We start from the raw sequence: 23,665 nt of genomic DNA on the forward strand, positions 1-23,665 counted from the left end.
CACTAGGGATTCGAACCGCTGAACTGCCCACCTTTTGATCGACAAGCTCAGCATCTTAGCCAATGAGCCACCGTGTCCCTCACGTTGACATTATAGAATCCAGATTAAAGCAGCCTTTTTCTTCAAAAAGCTGTGCAATTTGCTCATAGCAAGCCATCAGCGGCTCCGATTCCTGTTCATGTGGATATGCCACATTCTTGCAATCCTATATTCCTTAGTAACTCCCATTAAACCGCTTGAGCCTTCCTTCTTCATAAACACACTTAAAATCACACTGTTGTTTTTTTGTTGTTGTTGTCCAAGGAACAAAAAAAAAAAAATACATAACTGGCTATAAGCCTCAGGGTCTTCTGTTGTTTGTTACTGTTGTTGTTTAAAAAAAAAAGATCCTACAAATCCTGCAGGCACTATTAATGGTGGAAAGCATACTTGCAACAGAGCAAACTAGAATTGCCCTGGAGGCCAGGAAGGAAAAAAAAAATAATAACTGAGTAAAGCTACTGAGTGTCCAAAGCTCCACCCTATCCATGTGGCTGTATCTAATGTTTACCCACTCTGAATATTGCTCAAGGCAAAGCAAGGTACCTGTTGGGAGAGACTTTTAAACCCTGCAGCACCTGTGGCTGAACAGCTCCGGAAGGGATCCGCAGCACAACACAGCCAGGCTTCGTTCTGCAAACACAGGCAAGGTACAATTTGTTTGCATGTATGTATGTTAGTTAATGTTAAAAATATCTACCAGTGTTTAAATAGCATTTATTAGCATCCTGGCCAGTTTATCAAAGATGTACATTTTAATCTTACTTTTCAGCTCATAACCAAAACATAAAAACTACACACTGCATCTCGTTTGGCTTGTTTTCCTCCTTTTTTTTCTCCCTTCCTTTTTTACTGCCTTGTGCAGTGGGGGAAGAGTGTTTCTCGGAGATTTTGGCAGCTTCCTACACAGCAGGGTCTTTAAGACTTACCCAGACGCCTAGCATATCTGGTATTCCTTCTTACCCAAAGCTTACAACGTGGAGCCCATTCATGGAGGCAATAGCTGGAGAAATGAGACTGCGTAGTGCACCGAGCTGGAAAAATCAGGGTTCCTCTAGCCAGCTTCCTGTTTACAATCCTCTCTGGGAAGCAGCAGATGAAATTCAGAACTGGAGAGAACCCAGTTCACAACTCTGCCTCCCAAAAAGAAGACCATTCTGGCAAACAAAAGTAATGGGGCATTTTATGAGAACATAAATGTACTGTTGGACTATGCTGCTTTGGAGCCCACTGGAAGTGGATGGATAATATTTAAAAGTAATTTGTTGTAGGGGTATTTTGTTTTGCTTTTTAGAGTTTTGCTTACTTACAGATAAAATGCACAAGAGTGCGATAACCAGCCTTTTTTTTTTTTTTTTTTTGAAAGCCAGCTTGATGTAGCGGGTAAAGCCCCAAGCTAGAAAGCAGTACGCTGTGAGTTCTAGTTCCACCTTAAGGATAAAACCGGCTGGGTGACCATGGGCCACTTGTTCCTCTCTCTCAGGCCTAGGAAGAAAGCAAGGGAAAAAGTGTGTGAAAACCTTGCCAAGAAAAGTGCAGGGACTAATCCAGGCAGTCAGCAAGAGTCAACACTGTCTGGAAGGCACACATACATACCCTGTTTCCAGGGATGGGTTCTACTTACCTTTACTACCGGTTTGCAACAGGGTCGCGCGCGCATGTGCAGAAGTGTTCTGATGACGTCGGGGTCAGTGGGTGGAGCCTCCCACCAGTTTTACTACCGGTTCTATAGAACCGGTGCGAACCGGGGGCAACCCACCACTGCCTGTTTCCCCAAAAATAAGACCCAACCAGAAAATAAACCGTAGAATGGTTTTTTCAGAATGCTTGTAAAATAAACCCTACCCCCAAAATAAGCCCCAGTTAAGCTTGTCAGCAGATGGAGGAGTTTAGTACCGTATCTTCCCCAAAATAAGACCTAACCAGAAAATAAGCCATAATGTGACTTTTGGAGCAAAAATTAATATAAGACCCAGTCTTATTTTGGGGAAAACACAGTACATACAAGCCCTTGTCATTTCAAGATGTAAACAGCAGGAAAAAAACTAAGATCAGGAGAAGCCTGTTCCTTTCCATATTTTCTCCTTACTTCTGAAGGTGTTTCCCTAGTGACAGAGAGGCTTCTCTCAGTCACCATCTCCATTTTCCTTTAAAGCTGCTCACAAATAACAGGTTATGTTCATCTTTGAGTTATACTTCATAACTCAGAATTTCTCATCTTCTAATAAGCCAACTTAGGGTTGCCAGGTCTGCTTCCAAAAAATAGCGGACAAGCGGGGGAGGGGGGTTAAGTAGTAAAAAAATAAAAATAAAATTACAATTAAATTATATATTTTCTTACAAACAATTTATAGTAGGCCGTCGTATTTGTTCTGTCGGTTTCGTTGTTGGTAATCCATGCAAAATTAGCTTCCCAGTCTTTGGTGTATTTACACACTCCTCTCTTTCGTTTTAAAGAATTCGAAATCTCGCCGCTGTCACTCTCATCACTCAACGCCATTTTAGGTCAGTCGACACAAGCTACAATACATTTTAAAAATGTGAACTGTACATAATTTTATAATATATTTTTATTTTAATCTCATCATTAATTTTTTCAGAGAATCGAGTTCAATGGATATTCGATCTTTGTCTCATTCTAACTTATGAAAAAAAAGACAAAACGCGATTCTCCTATCCTTATTCTCTTAGACTGTACAGCTTTAGATTACGTACCATTTCATCATAAAGCTTTTGAATAAAAAAAATGTCCACTATTTTGTGAAAAAAAATAGTGAACATAATGTGAAAAAAGAGGACTGTCCGCTCAAATAGTGGACACCTGGCAACCTACAATGCATGGACTTTTATTTAGCCACAACCTATAATGTTACTGATAGTAAAAATAGTTGATCCTTGCTAAATTAAACACAATTTATAACAATGTGATAATAGACAAGGGGAAGCTGTGCTGTTTCCATTTAATTTCTAGCAACACTTTAGCTCAGGGGGTGTTCAACCTTGACAACTTTAAGACTTATTGATTTTAACTCCCAGAATTCCCTAACCAGGATGGCTGGCTGAGGTATTCTGGGAATTGAAGTCCACAAGTCTTAAAGTAGCTAAGGTTGGACATCCTGCTTTTGCTGAAATAAGGCGCCATCTTCCTTTTTTTGTAAAGGTGTTAGTTGTTGGTTTGGGTAAAAAGTAAAGGCTCCTTTAAGAGATGCTAAACTCCTAGAAATTTCAATATTGTTTTTTGGGGCAGCAATACGGAGTTTGGTTACACACAAACACACACACACACACACACACACACACAAATTTTGGTTTTATTGATTTCTCAGTCCAGCCTACAACTTGGAGATTTTCTGATGATATGCCATCCATACCAAAGATTTCTGATTCTAGACAGGGAGGTCAGAAGACATCCTGGAAGAACCAATGACACATCTGTTCTATCTGCAGCCAAGAAAATTATGTTGATGTGTCTGTGAAATCATCTGAAATTAACTTTAACCTGAGAGAAACCTGTCTTCTTTATAGAAAAATATAAAGGGAAAATGGTTATGGAGGAATTCAATGCTCAGAAATACAAAACACAAACAATTTCAGAAAGAAAGGGAAACAAGAATGTTCGGTTTTTGCAGGTTGCAGGATTTAAGGATTTTGCAAGAGTCCTTTGATAATGTCTGTTAGGTCTGGTGATATATGCCAACAAGCAAGCGGTGGTTTTAATTTTCACCACTGCTCTGGGGCAATGTCTTTTGGTGACTCCTTTCATGTACAGTAGTGGCCAAAATTGTGGAAACCTTTTGGGAAAAGTGTATTTTTGAGGTTTGAAGGTTAATAACACCACTTTTTTTTTTTTTTTTGAGTTTCAAGACAATCATATTCCACTGCTGGAATGGCCGGGGAATAGCCCAGACCTTAACCCAATTGAAAATCTATGGAGCTGACTAAAGAAACTTGTTAGTCAGAAGCGACCCAGCAATAAAACCCAGTTAATAGAAGCAATCATTCAATCTTGGTTTCACATTATAACAGTTGCAGAACTAAAAGACTTGGTTCACTCCATGGGAAGAGGTTGTGAGGCCGTAATTCATGCTAAAGATTACCCAACTAAGTATTAACTGACATGATTATAATTTTTGTATAGCTCATTTTTTTATGGTGATTATTTTTGTATATCTCTTTTTTCTATGGTGATAATTTTTGTATATCTCATTTTTTCTACATGTTTCACTTTTCTTCTTTATACTGTAACTGCTATTTTGACTGAGGAGTGGACAGATGGAGAAGGAGTGTTTTATTCCAACCATTTGCTATTCCAGATTTCTGCAAACTCAGATTTCTCTTCCTGAAGTCTCAGGTGTCTGTAGGACAATCATGTGTGAATTAGTCTTGTGAGGTGCATGAAAAAGTTGGAGGCTTGTTTCGGAGGCTAAGAGAGAGAGAGAGGTTATAAGGTCTTGAAATGCAGAGTATGCTGTGCTGTAAACTTGTTTGAATTGTTCTTGGGTGGTTCTTATTTACTCTCCAAATGACTAATACCAAGCCCTTCCCTTTGCTGCCTATTTTGACAAAGCAGACTAATGATTTCATGTGAATGGGGATAGATCCAAAGACATTGCCTTCCCAATAGCTGGTCTCCACTGTCACTCTCATGCTCTCATCACTCATAAGAGATCTCCCTTAGATCTCCAAGATCAGAGCATATGACATTATTAAAAGCCATTGCCAATCTTCTTGCTTGTTCCGTGAGTATGCCAATGGCATCCGCTAAAAAGCGATTTAGTTGGCTGCCTAACCGGATATTTACTTAGCAGGCAATCACACCCAACATATTTTTTTTCCTTCTTGCTCTTTGTCATAGCTAAACTTGGACAGGCATCAATGATTTCTAGTTTCAGACTTATGTTCCAGCCCTTATGGCTCAAATTTAGTGACATCTTGCTCCTTAAAATACAAACAATAAAGAGATACCATAAGGACTAACAGATTTATTGTGGCATAAAATAATGAAGCTGCTGTAGGCTGAAGAAACCAAAGCCATCATAAATATGTTAGGCTTCATGGTACCAAACTTCCCTTTGAGATTTCTGTGGCAATACTTCCCAGTCTGAGTTAATATATCTATGGAGCCCCTGTCAATTTTTTTTTATTGTTATGGTTGTTTTTAATCCAGTTCACTCAGGCGTGGGCTTCAAAAATTTTAGCAAGGGGTTCTCTGTCCGGTTGCTGGGTGGGTGTGGCCATGGTGGGTGTGGCCTATTTGGCCTCTTGCACCACGGCGGGGGGTGGTGTGGTGTTTTTGCCCTCCCCGGGCTCCGGAGGCTTTCCTCGAGCCTCCAGGAGAGCGAAAATGGCCTCCCCAGGCTCCAGAGGCCCCATTTCCAGCCTTCCTGAACTTCTGGTAGGCCTGTTTTTCACCCTCCCCAAGTCTCTGTGCTCGCCCTGCACTTACCTGCATCCAAAACAGGCCGCATGGGGATGCCTGGGAGGGGCGGGGTGGGCAGGGCCATCCAGGAGTGGGATTTGGGGGTTCTCCAAACTGCACAGAATCTTAGCTAGAGGTTCTCCCGAACTGCTGCGAACCCCCAGCAGCCCACTGCTGAGTTCATTACATTTTCTTTCACGTCCTTATGTGTTTTGATTGTATATTTGGACATTGGAAGCCAGTCAGAGGTTTTGGAATGGGCAGTCATAATAAATTTAAATAGTGATCATGCAAATGGTGATTCCTGCAACCATCATTATTATATGTTAATTGCCGAGTGCCCGAATTTTGATTATGTGTCCATGAAGATGCTGTGATCGTCTTAACTGCGAGAACCAGTTGTCTCATTTTTCAGTGCTGTTGCACAGTCTCTAAACAAAAGGTTGTAAGTCAAGGGATGACTTACAGGTAGCTCTTGACAAAATAAGACTTAGAATGGGAAATCTATTGCTTTCCAAATGTTACAGATGTTATGAGCCACGGTGGCACAGAGGTCAGAGTGCAGTACTACAGACTACGTCTGCTAACTGCCGGCTGCCTGCAATTTGGCAGTTCAAATCTCACCACGCTCAAGGTTGACTCAGCCTTCCATCCTTCCGAGGTGGGTAAAATGAGGACCCAGATTCTTGGGGGCAATAGGCCGACTCTGTAAACTGCTTAGAGAGGGCTGTAAAGTACTGTGAAACAGTATATAAGTCTAAGTGCTATTGCTATTACACCTGGCAGCATCCTTTGCTACTGGCTATGCTGATTGGTGCTCCTACAAGCTGAGGTTTAGCAACCTTTTTTGCCCATCTGTGATTTTTGGCTGAACTATATTCATTCATCTGTACTTAATTGTTTCATTTGTCTCCCAGTGCAGTCACTGTTATGGGAAATACACAGTTCACTCCAAAAGACCCTGAAGACCAAGAACCTGCTACTAAAGCAACGTATTCACAGGTAAATTTTAGAGTAAACATTTTTGCATATTAGCCTTACCAATGTGCTGTTCTCTAGGTTGTTGTGGAGCTCAACCCAGAATTCCCAGCAGACTTAGCCTTTGATTTCCAGTATTTCTCCAAAGTACTTGGATAAGTTTGGCTCATACAGTATTAAAATAGTATTAAAATATGCACAGTACTCTACATATTTTGACATACAAATAACATGGATCTAACCCAGTGGTGGATTCCTCCCGGTTCAGCTCGGTTCCACCGAGCCAGTAGCGGTGACGATATGACATCACCGAACTGGTTCTGGGGGGCCCCCGCTCTGCCCCCCCAACCCCCACCCGCCCTGCATTATTCTTACCTTTTATTTGGCCCCACCCCCAATCTATTGCTGCCTCCTGAGTCCCAGCTATCAGCTAGACGGAAAAAAACTGTTTAAACTCTTGCCGCGGAGCTTCGAAGGGCCGCCCTACAGCTGATCAGCGTTAAAAGAAAACAAATGAGTAGACCTGTGCCTGCAAAAATAAATGGGTAGGCCAGTGCCTGCAAAAATAAATGAGTAGACCAGTGCCTCCAAAAACAAATGAGTAGACCGGTACAGCTCTGCAAGCAGTTAAAAGCCTGGTAGACCAGTACCTCTGCTAAATCCTAAATAATTGTCACATGATCATCAAGCCACACCCACAAAATAAGCCACGCCCACAGAACCAGTAGTAAAAAAATTTAGAACCCACCCCTGATCTAACCCAGTGGTGAGGTCCAAATTTTTTTACTACCAGTTCTGTGGGCGTGGCTTGGTGGGCTTGGTGTGGCTTGGAGGGTGTGGCTTGGTGGGTGTGGCAGGGGAAGGATACTGCAAAATCTCCACCCCACTCCATGGGAAGGATACTGCAAAATCCCCATTCCCTCCCCACTCTGGGGCAGCCCAGAGGTGGTATTTGCCGGTTCTCCAGACTGCTCAAAATTTCCATTACCGGTTCTCCAGAACCTGTCAGAACCTCCTGGATTTCACCCCTGATCTAACCCTTCTATACCATAGCATGTACCTTTGGTGCTTTTATTGGCAGTTAATTGGCCTTCATATTTGTCTAATACATTAATATCTTTCACTCTTTCACACATTTCCCTGCATCTGATAAGATTTGCTTTTATATGTTCGTATGGTTTTATATGTTTCCTAGCTCAACAACTGGTTTGGAACCTTCAAAGTAGTATATGTTATAAAAACTACAGGTTCATCCAAATTGTTTTTTTTTAAGTTGAAAATTCAAAACGGTGACCTTCAGTGCCATTCTTTTCAAGCTGTCGTAGCAGATTGTAGTGCATTATTGCCTGGGAAAAAAGTTTTAGACTGATAAGTGGACTGCTTTTCTGGAGCTCACTCTATGTGAGATAGACAATATTCAAAAAAGGAGAATAAAGGGTGGAGCATGTAGGTTAGAGTGGATTCATTCATTTTTCCTGAAGTACCCTGTTTCCCCAAAAATAAGACATACCCTGATAATAAGCCCAATCAGGCTTTTGAGTGCATGTGCTAAAATAAGCCTCCCCCCTGAAAATAAGCCCTCCCTGAAAATATTTAAACACAGCGCTGGAAATCAGGTAAGACGGCAAGAGGAGCTCCATCTTGCTTCATGCACCCCAAAATAATAAGACCTCTCTGAAAATAAGGCCAAGCACTTATTTTGGGGTTCAAAAAAAATATAAGACAAGGTCTTATTTTTGGGGAAACACGGTAGTCCCACAGAGACTCCATTATATGTAAACATGGGCCAATTTTGCTTCATCAAAACATTTTGAAGGTTTGCTTTCAAACACTATATCTATAATCTATCAATCAATCGATCGATCGATCGATTGATCATCAGCTAGATATAGAATTGATCAATCATCTATCACCTACCTATCATCTATCTGTCTGTTGTCTGTCTGTCTATCATTCCATGCAGTCCTATTTTAACACAAAATCATTTTGATATTTCTGATTTACAAGGGGGATATTTTGCAAAAAAAAAAATCTATGTAGGAAAATAAAAGAATGTGAGATTAATGATGCATTCCTATGCAAATCCAATCAGAAGTCAATCAAGATGATTTGTCTGGATTTACTGCCAAGCAAGTATGCTAAAAACACATAGTTTTGGAGAAATGAATCTAGAGAAGCGATCATTTCACAAAACTACAGTATTTTGCCTCCAATCAATTAAATCTGTTTTACTCATTTTTTTTATCAGGTCACAATTTTTTCCCCCAGACCTGGTTCAAACTAAATTTCTGTTGATTGCTATGGAACATAAAACACAACAAACATTCAGGACAAATTAGTAGTTCTGATGACCAAACTTCAATCTTGTGCTGCAGGTTTCCTCTGAACCTCCTGAAAGCCTTAAGAATGGACCTGTTATCATCCAACCGGTACAGACGGAGCTTTCTGCAAACAGTGACACAGGTATGTTCTGGGTAGGAAGCTTAGCATACCCATGTTCTTATATAAATGGGACCAGACTCTGTGGGAACTGAAAAGACAAACAGTCAAATGGCATTACTTCATTGGATGAGTAGGAGATAGAGAAAGGCAGAGTGCATCATACAATCAAGCAGAGGTGGGTTTCAGCAAGTTCTGACCAGTTCTGGAGAACCGGTAGCGGAAATTTTGAATAGTTCGGACAACCGGTAGTAAAAATTCTGACTGGCCCCGCCCCCATCTATTCTCTGCCTCCTAGCTGATTGGGAGGAAATGGGGATTTTGCAATATCCGTCCCCCAGAGTAGGGAGGGAATGGAGATTTTACAGTATCATTCCCCTGCCATGCCCACAAGCCATGCCCACAAGCCATGCCCACCAAGCCATACCAAGCCCACCAAACAACACCCATAGAACCAGTAGTAAAAAATTTTGAAGCCCACCACTGCAATCAAGGATAAGCTTTTCATAACCCAATAAACCACATAACCCCCACAGAATAACAATAGAGTTTCTCAGAATAGGCAGGGATTAATTTTCAGTCCTTTCTTTTATAAATTGGGGTATTCTAAACAGCAAAATGGATGCCTTAATCCAGAGATGGTATTCACTTACCTTCCCTGCCGGTTCACAAATGTGAGCACACGCACCACCTCTGCACATGCGCTGGGCCTTCCGTGCATGCTCTTTGCTCACGTGCGCCAGGGGTGGGTTCTACTTACTTTTACTACCGGTTCGCAATGGAATCGCGCCCTCGCGCTCACTTCGCTCGTGCACACACCTTGCTTCTGCGCATGCGCAGATCGCTTCTGATGATGTCAGGGTCAGTAGGCGAAGCCTCTGCCAGTTTTACTACTGGTTCTATAAAACCGGTCCGAACTGGGGGCAACCCACCACTGGCGTGCACACCTTCCTCACATGCACCCAGCCTCAAAAACGTGGCTAAATAGGACAGCATTACATCCAGCCTGGTGGGCAGGGCAAGCCCACCTCCAGTTGTCGCTATCAGTTCTCCCAAACTGGACAGAACCGGCTGAATCCCACCTCTGCCTTAGTCTTGAAGTGACTGTGCCCCTTAAAAACTACCAATTGTCCTCCGATTGCAATTCTTTTATCACCTTGAGTGGAGTTGTACAGAAATAAAACAGCTAATATCGCTCTTGGCCACGTTTAGGATATCCCTTATGCCCTGAGAACTTCCAAGGACCTCAAAACACAAAAAATATTCTAGGGTGGAATTATTTGCCCCTCTCTTCCTTGTGGTATCCTGATGGTATAAACCATAACCTATGCAATCTCTAGGAAAGTATAGGTAGTCCTTGTCTTACAATAATTCATTTATTGACCATTCATTTATTCATTTATTAAAGTTACAGCAGCACTGAAAAAGTGACTTACGGCTATTTTTCACACTTATGACTGTTGCAACATCCCTATGGTCACATGATCAAAATTTCAGCTGCTTTTTACTGGCATGTATTTATGATGGTTGTGGTGTCCCGGGATCATGTGGATCCCCTTTGGTGGGCTTCTGACAAGCAAAGTCAATGAGGAATCCAGATTCACTTAATAACCATGTTACTACCAACTGTGGCAAGAAAGGCTGTAAAATGGGGCAAAATTCACTTAGCAACTCTCTTGCTTAACAACAGAAATTTTGAGCTCAATTGTAGTTGTAGGTTGAGAACTATTTGTATTACAAATTCAACTCTATGGGCCAAAAAAACCCAGCTTGCCCTCTATTTCAAGAAAATAGATTCATCAGTTTGGTACCTCCAAAGTGGAACTACCGCTCCAATCTCCCCCTATCAATATAGCTAACAGATCTGGAAAGTACCAGATGGAGAGCTACTTATGGAGACATAGAAGTCTGGGTCAATGTTTGTTTCTGAAATATAGAAAGCTTGCAGGTTTGACTCATACAATATTACAGGTGATGGTTGTTTAGGCAGGTTGTAAAAATCCATCAGCATGATAAATAATATATATTTTTATAGCTGACTCCTGTTAATGCAGGTGTGATAAGTGTTTTACAGAATGGAAAGTTTAGGGGAATTCATGGAATCTTTGGAGGGTGTGATGGCTCAGTAGTTAAAGATGCTGAGCTTGTCAGCCGGAAAGCTGACAATCTGGGTTCAAGACCCGAGGGCCACACGATGGAATGAGGTCCTGTTATTTACCTTGTCCTCCTAGCAGTTCGAAAGCATGCGAATGCAAGCAGATAAATAGGTACCACTTTGGTGGAAAGGTAACAATGCTCCTTGGGCCTCAGTGTATAGTCATGCTGGTCACATGACCATGGAAATGTCTTCGGACAACGGTGACTTCCTTGGCTAAGAAACAGAGATGTACACTGCCCCCTTGAGTCAGAATCGAATGGATAGAGCAGGGGTGTCAAACTCACGTCGTCAGGGTATCATCATGTGACATATCATGACTTTTTCCCCTTTCGCTAAATCAGTGTGGGTATGGCCAGCACATGACGCCAGAACATGATGCATCCAGCCCGTGGGCCACGAGTTTTACAGCTGTACCATATTGAGGGAGATTGCCTTAGAGCAGGGGTATCAAACTCGTGGCCCATGGGCCAGATGCGTCATGTGCTGGCCACCCCACCCCCAGTTTAGCGAAGGGGAAAAAGTTGTGATACGTCGTGTGACGACAACATGTCATTGCGAGTTTGACACCCCTGCCTTAAAGCAATAGGCTTCTCTAAGGGGATTTGAGTACATTTCACATGAACAAGTTTCTTCTCTGTAAATTCTGAGCAATGTCTCACATCTGGCTAAGACCTAGGGCTGATGATCTTGGGCAGCTGCCAGATCTTTGTTTTCTCAACAAGCTGTATTTTTATGTGTGCTCCCAAGTTGCATATGTCCAATGATCTCCAGGATGACACAGATCTTTTGGGAAATTCCCCAGAATGTCCTCAATCTAATATTTCTCTAAGCAGTGTGAATTATTTAAAGAGCAGATGGCATCCTTTGATGTTGTGAAGAATGGAAGGCCAGGAAATCTTTTTTAGGCAAATAAAGTAGTTATGGCCATTTTCACTAGAAAACTCGGGGAAAAGATTTTACAAAGCCTACCAATATCGTACTGAAAGTACCCTGTAGTTCTTATAAATAATTGCTCATTTTGTGTGTGTGTCTTGCATTATCACTTGTCTATTTTCTGTGTACAATGAAGGTGCAGTTTTGAGTACAAAAGGCTGATCAGTCAATAGCAAATTTACATTGTGGGTGTTAGCTTGAATTAATCAATAGCGTTTGACTTGATTGACTCATTTGGGGTTGGCTCACCTCTTTTCCATGTGACATTGCAAGAAAGAGAAAAGATACACGCTGGTGCAAAAGTAATCTCTTATTCCCATCACCCCAGGGCAAGGTTAATCCTACAAACAAAGAGTTATGGCTACTTTATGCCATGGTTTGTTTTTGTTTAAATCTTAGAGTTTATGACATTATATTTTAACTGCTGGAGATGAAAAGAAAGGCTTGTGGGATAACTTATGTGCCAGAACTAACTTGATTGTCCTTGGTAATGATGATCCTTCATTTGGCTGGAGGTCTCATTTGTTGCTATCACACATCAAGAGGGAAAACTGAACTGCTCTGCTAATCTTTAACGTTGAATCCCATCTTGATAGATAATGAGCTTTATCCTGGTCTGCTCAATTTTGACTACATCAAGCTGAGCCAGCCTTATCATATCTAGGAGATCCATAACTTGAAGGCAGGTCAAGAAGCAATGGATGGAAACTAATCAAGGAGAGAAGCAATCTAGAACTAAGGAGAAATTTTCTAACAGAATAATTAATCAGTGGAACAACTTGCCCTCAGAAGTTGTGAATGCTCCAACACTGGAGGTTTTTAAGACAGATTGGACAACCATTTGTCTGAATTAGTATAGGATTTCCTCCTTGTGCAGGACTAGAAGACCTCCAAGGTCCCTTCCATCTCTGTTATTAATATATTATTCTGTTATTCTGCCCTGTTAATAATCCTATGGCTTTCAGACCATATAGCAGTGTGACAAGTTCAAACTATGAATTATTGTTCCAGCTCATCTTCAACCACACGAATCATTAGAAAGAGAGAATTATTAATAGGTTTTTCAAAAGTTTCGCCCATCCTAGATAGGAACTTTTCACTTTTTATGGTGTGTTCAAGTTAGTCACTTTCTCCTCAGGCCTTATTCCTGTTATAAGGACATATGTTTGAACCTCCAACAGGTGTCGTCTGGCATCTCTTCAAGCAGAACAAGCGTTATGCATAATTTGCAGATTACCATGAAGCTTCCTTTACTGGCTCTGATATGTGGAGTCAGTTACAATCTCCCTGCCAAACTTCTCCACAAGGAGTTTTGCTCCCTTGTTTATTTGCTCAGAAAACGGAGACATTTTTATTCATCTGTGAAATCAGAAGCTGCTTTTGATCCCTTTTTGCCTTTGTTCTACAACGTAACACATTGCTCGTGCACGCCCAACAGTGTTACAGTCCAAGCTCTTTCTCCTGAACATTTCTACTAAGGATGTTTCAGAGGAGAGAGTTTTTACAGCAACTTGGCACTTCAAATAATGTCATGTTTATAAAAACTGCCAAAGAAGACAACACAGGTTGTTATCAAGAGACACAGTCTTTGTTATTTTGCGAAATATTTTTTTCTGTGGTTTGCAGAAACATCTGTTTGAATCATAAAGTGAAAAATGGATTGTAAGGCAAAGGTTAAATGAGAAGTGATGGCAACAAATGGGTGTATCTTAGTCCTGGTTTGTCTCAATCCTGCAGATTTTTAGAAGAAGGAACATACAAGTGGTGTGCTTATGTGTGAGTACATTTCACTCCACGATTACTTCTTTTAGCTGTGTTTTTCTTTGCCCTGCATTGCGTTCCAATATCAGGCAGCAGTCTAACAGGGAAAATAAAAGGAATTGTGGAATTGATAACTTGCAATCCTTTTTGATCTTTAAATCAGGGTGACCGTTCTACTCACCCACCCTCTTGTTTTTTTATAGGAGGAATCAAATCCAGATTTTCAATATGTTTAGCTTGGTGAGAATCCCATTTTGAGCTTGACTTTCATTTTAGTGAAACATAGGTGGCATAGATTTTGCTTTGGGTATCCATACTTTTGGAAGGGGAGTTGATTGATTACATGCCAACAAGTTGTCACCAGCTCTTAGTGACCACATAGTCACGGGTGTCAAACTCGATCATGTCACATGACGTATCATGACGTTTTTTGCCTTTGCGGAGCCAGGGTGGGCATGGCCTGCCCATTTTATTCATTTATTTATTTTGTCAAGCATGTATAAGATAACACATATAAGTATAAACATGATTATGAATACAGAAAATGAGTACAAATAAATGGGGACAGTAGGACAGGGACGGTAGGCATGTTGGTGCTCTTATGCAAGCCCCTTACAGACCTCTTAGGAATGGGGTGAGGTCAACAGTAGACAGTTTAAGGTTAAAGTTATGGGGGTTTGGGGAAGAAACTACAGAGTCAGGTAGTGCATTCCAGGCATTGACCACTCTGTTGCTGAAGTCGTATTTTCTGCAATCGAGTTTGGAGCGGTTTACCTTGAGTTTGTATCTATTGCGTGCTCGTGTATTGTTGCGGTTGAAGCTGAAGTAGTCATTGACAGGTAGGACATTGTAGCAGATAATTTTGTGCACTACATTTAGTACATGATGCATCCGGCCTGCAGGCCACAGTTTGACAGGCAATAGATGTTCTCCCTGATGACCAGTGTCTAACCTGGTACTTCAGCTCTTCTGATTGTGCATTTGTTGCTACTGTAACTAAATAGATTAGGAACCAACCCTACGTTTTCTTTGGATGCCTCTTAAGATGCTGTCATGGCTGAATGCACAGGTATGTTTGAAGCCTAATTTGAGATACGACTCTAAAAGCCAAGGTGAGCAACACTTTCAGATGCTTTCAAACATTCTGCCACTGAGAGCCTGACGGGTAGGTTCTACACCAGCATTCACATAACATTGTAGGAAAGCTCAACATTATCGCAAGCTCATCTAAAATGTCCTGCATCTTGAATTTCAGGAAATACCACATTATGCTATGAAGTTAATTGCATCGTTATAAGGGAAATCTTTGCAGATCTGTGCAGGGGAATGCAGGTGAGAAAAGTAAAGTGTCTATGTGTGTGAAGGTACAGGTAGCCCTCGATTTACAATGGTTCATTTAGTGACTGTTCAAAGTTACAACAGCACTGAAAAAAGTGACTTGTGACTGTTCTTCACACTTATGACCGTTGTAGCCTCCCCATGGTCACATGATCAAAATTCAGATGTTTGGCAACTGACCCATATTTATGACAGTTGCAATGTCCCGGAGTCATGCGATCCCCTTTTGCAAACTTCTGACAAGCAAAATCAATGGGGGAAGCCAGATTCACTTAACAGCTGTGTTACTAACGTATCAACTGCAGTGATTCATTTAATAACTGTGGCAAGAAAGGTTGTAAACTGGGGCAAAACTCACTTAACTGCTATCTCGTTTAACAACAGAAATGTTGGGCTCAATTGTGATCATAAATCGAGGACTACCTATATAACTAAATCTGTGGATATTGACTTTCGCCTAGTCTAGGCTAGCTTCCCATCCTGCCTAAAACTTAAAATTTCAAAGATTTTTTTTAAAAAAATGGAAATACTGCAAAGCACCATTCTTGACGGCCGTGACCGGGAGGATTTTTTATCAGGTCCGCCTGATTCGCCAGTTGCGTCCCTTTCTGGATCGGGACTCGTTACGCACGGTCACTCATGCCCTCGTCACCTCCCGCCTGGACTATTATAATGCTCTCTACATGGGGCTCCCCTTGAGGAGCACCCGGAGGCTCCAACTGGCGCAGAGTGCGGCCGCGCCGGTGGTAATGGGAACGACATGGCGCTCCCATGTAACACCTCTCCTGCGCGAGCTGCACTGGCTCCCGATGGTCTTCCGGGTGCGCTTCAAGGTTTTGGTTACCACCTTCAAAGTGCTCCATGGCTTAGGGCCTGGTTATTTACGGGACCGCCTACTACCACCAATAGCCTCCCACCGGCCAGTACGCTCCCATAGAGAGGGACTCCTCCGGGTGCCGTCAGCCAAACAGTGTCAACTGGCGGCCCCTAGGGGGAGAGCCTTCTCTGTGGGGGCACCTACCATCTGGAATGAGCTCCCCCCGGAGATACGGAGGATCCCGGATCTGCGCTCCTTCCGCTGTGCTGTGAAGACCTTTTTATTCCATCAAGCGGGCTTGGCCTGATCTCTTCCCTTTTTAAATACGTAAATTTTAATCTGTTTTTAAATTATTGGGGTATTTTAATTTGTCTGGGCCAAATAATTTAATTTGATTTTATCGGGTTTTTAAATTTTGTGTATTTATGTATTTTATTGTTGGCTGTTCACCGCCCTGAGTCCTTCGGGAGTAGGGCGGTATACAAATCAAATAAACTAAACTAAACTAAACTAAACTGTAGAATCATACCTATTTTCAAGACTGTTATTTGCACCCCCATATTACCAGGATAAGAAAATAAATAAGGTGGATTATTATTGTAGTCTAAAACTTTACAATACAATACAATACAATACAATACAATACAATACAATACAATACAATACAATACAATACAATACAATACAATACAATACAAAACAAAACAAAACAAAACAAAACAAAACAAAACAATTCTTTATTTGGCCAAGTGTGATTGGACACCCAAGGAATTTGTCTTTGGTGCATATGCTCTCGGAGTACATAAAAAGACAAGATACATTCGTTAAAAATCATAAGGTACAACACTTAATGATAGTCACAGTGTACAAATAAGCAATCGAATCATACTAGGAAACAATCAATATAAATCGTAAAGTTACAGCAACAAGTGACAGTCATAGAGTCATAAGTGGGAAGAGATGGGGATTTATTTGGAAATATGACCTGTTCCCCAGGAAAAAGGAGAGCTGGCCTGGGAACTTTAGAAGAAGCAGTTTTACCTTCTGATAAATGGGTATTTTGTAACAGGCCACACAAGTTGTTCCTCATCCCTCTCCATTTTGTGTCCGCACCTACAATGTGCTGTCAGTGTTCCAATCATGTCCCTCAACTCCAAAAGTTGCTTTTTTTCTGTTTCAATTCAGTGTCAGAAGAAGATTTTTCTCTGCTTTTCCATTGGAAAGAGGGACAGGGAAGCTACAGCACAATGAAGGATGTGAGAAAGACTAGCAATAATAACTATATGCTTCAAAACCCTAGTTGGTGTGTATTCAGCAGAAGCATATTTAGTCAAAGGGTGTGGTAAAATTGACAATCTGCTTAAAATAACAGAGGCTAATCCGAATGAGTCTTCTCAAACTCCTTGGTGTGACCCAGTAAAGTTTCAACCTGCAGAATTACCATCTTCATTTGCTTTTTATTACTGGAGTTACACTGATGCCCCCTGGCAATCTGCACCGTTGAATGTCCTATTTTGTAGCTAAACGATCCAGTTAATTGCAAATCAACACAGCGTTAAAATCTTCCTTGATTCTTCCAAGTCTTTGGGGCGTGCATGTGTAGTTTGCAACACTTACCACTGTAGTTTCAACTTCCAATGTAGCTCAGAATGACTCTTCATCCAAGAACTCATTGAAGTTCATTTAAAAAAACCTTTCAGAAACTGTCACGTATGTTTGGTCTTTTCATCATATCTGGTAGGCTCTATGGCAGTGATGGCGAACCCGGTGAGTTAGCCCTCCTGGTATTCCTCTAGTAAGAGGAATAATTAGTATCTGTCATCCTTCCAAGATTGCCACCATATTTACTAACATAAATTCTAGATGGAAAAATAAACTCATTTATTTTTTTTTACCATAGACTTATTTAATCTAAGGTATCCACCCTGTTATAAAGCTTATTTCTTTGTAAAGAATGTAGTCTTCATTTCAGATAAATATCAGGCACCTGATGGGCCTGTTTGGTGTTAGAGGGAACTGCACAGACTATCCCTGTTTGTAGATCTCTGATCTCATGTTTTTCTGATGAACTCAGGAAAAGCATCATTGAAGGATGGTAAACAGTGAATCCAATTGAGCATAGGTAAAAACTTTTCTTAAGAATTACTTTGGAGCAATAAAAAGAAGCAGCAAACTGTATCAATTTGTTTTGGTCTTTGTCCACAGATAAGTGGATTACCACATTGTTTAGGGCAGCGATGGCAAACCTTTTCAGCACTGAGTGCCAAAAAGGGAGTGCACGCGCTGGGCACCAAGTGCCGAAAAGGGAGCACTTCGCGCACTTGTCAGGGAAAGGAACTGCCCAGTCAGGGGGCATGCGCGTGCCAGATAAGGTACTTCCGGTTTCTGTCGCATGCATGCGCACTGGACAGCAAGTCTTCCAGTTACTGCCGCACATGCGCACGTGCCGATCAGCTGGCCGGCACGCATGCTCATGCTGGAAAATGGAAGACTTCCAGTTTCTGGCACTGCCGCATGCACAAAGGCCAGCTGATCGTCGCATGCGTGCCAGAAACTCGGAAGAGGAAAGGGCAACGCCATGCGTGCCAGGCTCCGCTTGCCACTTTGGGCACGCGTGCCATAGGTTTTCCATCACGGGTTTAGGGTAACCTTGTCTTTCTTGGGGAAGGAGGCAGTGGAAACAGGCACTGTGAAGACTACGCTAAGTCTCTGTCAGATAAATTAGTCTTGTTCCTTCTGAGTTTGATTCTGGCTCTGCAAGGTTTTATGGAAGTGACATGGGGATGTTTAGTGTGGTTAACTAGGAAGAATTTGAACCCGTTGATTCTGAAAAAAGTGGATAAGGTCCCTAGTGTTGTGGGTACACAAAACTGCTAGGTGATGTCATCTCTTAGTACAGGGTCCAGCATTATCAATATGCTGCTCTGATGATGATGATGATATCGAGTTGTACATTTCCACCCTGGACTGACCAGGTCATGCCACCGAGGTTCTATCTTAGTGTATGAAAGCAGTAGGAATCTGTAGGGGGAAGAGCAGGCTTTGATTCAACCCAAGAAGACTAAGAATCTGTGTGTCTTAACGCACTGTAAGCCGCCCTGAGTCTCCGGAGAAGGGCGGCATATAAATAAATAAATAAAAATAGTTTCTCCAGCTGTTGGGTTTTTTCATCTTTGGTTCTAGTCAGGAAGTATAATCCAGGGGGTCCTTTTGGACTCTTGACACCTGCCAGATTAACTATAACCATTGCACAAATTCATCTTGTCTTCCAGCTATGTGATTCCTGGATTCAGAAGACTTTTCGCTAGTTCCCCATAAGCTTCCAAATGTAATCTGTCACCTCTAAGTCCCTTCATGGTTGGATTATTTACAGGACTGTCTATCTCACATGCTTCAAGTTTCTTCTATGAAACACCTTCACCTGTTGGAAGCTAGATGACAATACCTGTCCGATGGAACAATATTCACCCTAGATTCAGATGGTCCTTATTCTTCTGGTCTTCCATAAGGCCCTGAAAACCTGGCTTTTCCCCTAGATCAGTAATGGCTAACTTTTTCCAGACCAAGTGCCCAAAGCATAAGCAGGCGCGAATGCATGGATGTGTGCCCGAACGCGAATGCATGGATTGCGCCCAAAATGCAATGCGCACACGGCCCCCATGCTTGTGCCCCACCCCTATGCATGCCCATGCATGGCCCCCCGCACATGCCCCAACCTTCCGTGTATGTGTGGCAGAGACCCGGAGACCAGCTGGCCGGCGGGAGGCACCCACGTATGCCAGGGGTGGGTTCTACTTACCTTTACTACCGGTTCGCAATGGGGCCACGCATGCGCAGAAGCTTCCTGTTGACATCCGAGTCAGTGGGTGGAGCCTCCCGCCGGTTTTACTACTGGTTCTTGCGAACTGGTCCCAACCGGGGGCAACCCACCACTGGTGCTTGCGCAGCGGAGCTGAACTGGGGCGACAGCTTGCGTGCCCACAGAGAGGGCACTGCGTGCCGTAGGTTCGCCATCACAGCCCAAGATATTGGGCCAGAGCTTGGGAAGAGTCAGGGGAAGGACTTGAACAGAATTCACTGTGGTTGATCAAGTTTATTGTGTTTTGGATATTTGCTTTGTTTTGGGCTCCTTTGTTTTTTATGCTTCTAACCATACGTAAGCTGCCTAGAGTTGCTTTTGCAACTTTGGGAGTTCATATCAAGCATACACACAGAGAGAGAATAAGATGATAATTAGCATGAGAGAATCAGTTGGTATAATGTTAAGGCACCAGACTAGAAACTGGGGTACTGTGAGTTCTAGCTTAGCCTTAGGCATGAAGCCAGCTGGGTGACCTTGGTCCAATCATTCCTTCTCAGCCCTAAGAAGAAGGTGGCAATAGCAAACCGCTTGTGAAATGCTAAAATCTTGCCAAGAAAGGAACTAATCCAGGCAGTTGCCAGAAGTCAATAATGACTTGAAGGCACATACACAAAAGTAACAGAGTCAGTTTGGTCTAGTTGTTAAGGCATCGGGCTTTAAAGTGGGAGACCATGAGTTCAAATTCTGCCTTAGCTATGTAAACTGGTTGGGAGACTTTGGGCTGGTTACTCTCTCAGCCCAACCCACCTCATAGGCTTGTTGCTGTGGGGAAAATAGGAAGAGGAAGGTGTGTGTTCTCTGCCTTGAGCTATTTGTAAAAATAATAATAAAACAAAGAAATAAAGAAGGGGGAAAGTAATATAGTAATTTCCCATTGTTTGAGCCAGTTGAAAAATGCATTCTAATGGGTAGACAAGATCAATGAATTGGGGCAGATTTGCTCAAGAACCAGAAATAGAACCAGAGTCCAATATGAAGAAAATATGTTCATGACACTCATTGTTTTTCCTGCCCTTTCTTATCCACTGAAAGTTCTGAATGCTCACCAATAAACATAATTCATTTATTCTGGGTTTCCACCTATTACTGTACATTCAGTACACTTGGGTTTTTTTTCATTCCCTTATTTCATTATGCATGATTGGCTAATGTTTCTGTACAGTAGTTGAGGAACACGCCTAAAAGCATTTTTTAAATTCTTCCTGCAAGTTGTGCAAGCTCTGAAATCAAAGGTTTCTTGCTTCTGGTACCACACACATTTATCTTTGTTATTGCTTCGCTTAACTGAGTGAACAGATATCACTTGCAAGCCAGACTCTGCTTTGCTGTAGTGTACTGATTAATGAGTTATCATGGTAAATCTTCTGAAGCATTGATCTAGGATGAGGTAATATTTTCTACAAAACAAGGATAAGATTTTGGGTGCCACTAAGGCCAACAAACTGATATCAAGTGCAACAGCAACAGATGGATTGATTTAGAGTTGTCTGGAATAATTATTGTTTATTTTGCTAACGCAATAGCACTCCTTAACAGGTTGTAGAATAGAATTACAGAGTTGGAAGGGACCTTGGAGGTCTTCTAGTCCAACCCCCTGCTTAGGCAGGAAACCCTATACTCTTTCAGACAAATGGTTGTCCAATCGCTTCTTAAAAATTTCCACTGTTGAAGCCATTCACAACTTCTGGAGGCAAGTTGTTCCTCTGGTTAATTGTTCTCATTGTTAGGAAATTTCTTCTTAGTTCTAGGTTGCTTCTCTCCTTTATTAGTTTTTTATCCATTGTTTCTTGTCCTGCCTTCAGGTGCTTTGGAGAATGGCTTGACTCCCTCTTCTTTGTGGCAACCCCTAAGATATTGGAACACTGCTATCATGTCACCCCTAGCCCTTCTTTTCATTAAACTAGACATACCCAATTTCAGCAACCGTTCTTTATATGTTTTAGCCTCCAGTCCCCTAATCATTTTGTTGTTCTTCTCTACATTCTTTCTAGAATCTGAATGCTGTGTTTCCCTGAAAATAAGACCCTGTCTTATATTTTTTTTGAACCCTGAAATAACCACTTGGCCTTATTTTTGGGGAGGTCTTATTATTTTGGGGTGCGTGGAGCAAGACAGGGCTCCTCTTGCCGTCTTACCTGATTTCCAGCTCTGTCTCCCTAACCTTAACTAGAGGAAATGGCGGGGACCAGCTGCGTATGCGGTTAAATATTTTCAGGGAGGGCTTATTTTGAGGGGGGGCTTATTTTCAGGGAAGGCTTATTTTTAGCGCATGTACTCAAAAGCCCAATTGGGCTTATTATCCGGGGAGGTCTTATTTTGGGGAAAACAGGGTATCTTTTTTGCAACGTGGCGACCAAAACTGGATGCAGTATTCCAAGTGTGGCCTTACCAAGGCATTATAAAGTGGCATTAACACTTCAGGTGATCTTGATTCTATCCCTCTGTTAATGCAGCCTAGAGCATGAATTATGAGTGCTCCCTTATAATTTTTGCTATCTAGATATTTTTAGTTGAGCCTCAGTCTTCTCCAAATATATCCCTATCTCAAATTTATGAATTCCAATATTTCAACAATTCAGGCCCTGGGAGCCTTAGAACTTCAAGATGAAATGCCATGTTTTATTTTTTCTTCTATAAAAATACTTCAAATAAGATAAGAATTTCTGTTATAATCCTACCCCCTGGTACCCCCAATCTTCTTTAAATCCAAGGACTAAAGTGGACTCTAAGAGACTTTCCAATTTCCAATTTCTCCAATCCAGGTCATTGAAATGTATAGGCCTATAACACCCATTATGCAGTATGGCATAATAAAAAATAATAGTTCAACTTCTAATGTGGGTATCGGGTTGCAGATTGTTGGTTGCAGACTGTGGTTGTTAGTATCTGAAAGAAGGACCAAAGCCCACAGGTTGCCAGATGCTTCCTTGATGAAAGAATATTAATATGACTATTAATCTGTACATTATTATTATTGAACATTTTGGAGAAAAAAAACACAACATGTTTTTTTTTTTCCAAACATGAACAATCACTCAAATGTCCATTTGATGTAATATGAAACTAGTTATGTTCTTAAACAATGGTAACATTTAAGGATGCAAAACTTTCTTGTGTCTTAGACTTGTTTAAAAAGAGAGTTCATGGAGGAGAAAGAAGAAGTGGTAAAAGATGGCTTTAAAATGGACAGAAAACAGTAGGTAAAAGACCAGTTCTTCAAAGTGATGAACAAATTAACAAGTTGTTCAATTGTTGTTTTTCATTGCTAGGGTCTTCTGCGTCTTAGCAAGTAACTGACTTTGTGTTTGCTTTAGCCTGGAAACAAAACATGATCAGATGTGGTTCGTTCATGAGTGGGAGAACACCAGGAAGTTCCACAAGTGTAGGCTAAACAATGAAGTTAAAAATCCTGGAAGAATCCAATTGCAAACTACTTCTGCATTGTTGCTAATAAAACTGCATGATTGTGTCCCTGTAAACACTAAAATAGGGGAGTATCAAGTTTATTTAGCTTTAGAAATAAACTTGATTCCTTCCCTTCCCTTTATGACGATCACTAAGCAATATGGTCATTAAGTGAGTCAGATCCAATTTTACAACCTTTTTTCCCATGGTTGTTAAGTGAATCCAACTTCCCACATTGACTTTGCTTGTCAGAATCCCCTTGGAAGGTCACCAATGGCAATCCCATGTTTCCACTATGCTTCAACTATCTTAAATACATGTTGGTTGTGATGCACCTGAATTTTGATTATGTGACTATAGAAATGCTACAATAGTTATAAACATGGGGACTGGTTATAGGTCACTTTTTTCTGTACTGTCATAACTTCGAAGGGTCATAAAATGAATGGCCATAAATCGAGAACTCTGTAGAAAAGAAACCCTGCCAGTCCTCAGACAGATTGTGTTCTCAAATAT

At 41.6% G+C, this 23,665-nt stretch overlaps 1 protein-coding gene across 4 annotated transcripts in view; it reads left to right on the forward strand.

Moving 5' to 3' along the window:
* Window positions 1-598: 598 nt before the first annotated feature.
* BCAS1 (brain enriched myelin associated protein 1) overlaps window positions 599-23,665 on the forward strand; it is a 57,118-nt gene continuing 34,051 nt past the window's right edge. For all 4 annotated transcript variants that reach the window (XM_034433029.3, XM_034433030.3, XM_034433031.3 and 1 more), the window contains exons 1-3: window positions 599-689; window positions 6,376-6,460; window positions 8,812-8,899. In XM_034433029.3, coding sequence (XP_034288920.2) covers window positions 6,389-6,460; window positions 8,812-8,899 — 160 coding nt within the window. In that variant the 5' untranslated portion in view covers window positions 599-689; window positions 6,376-6,388. The remainder of the gene's footprint in view (window positions 690-6,375; window positions 6,461-8,811; window positions 8,900-23,665) is intronic.

Source organism: Pantherophis guttatus, chromosome 3 (genome assembly GCF_059756535.1).
Source record: "Pantherophis guttatus breed Tessera chromosome 3, ASM5975653v1, whole genome shotgun sequence".
Lineage (NCBI taxonomy): Eukaryota > Metazoa > Chordata > Lepidosauria > Squamata > Colubridae > Pantherophis > Pantherophis guttatus.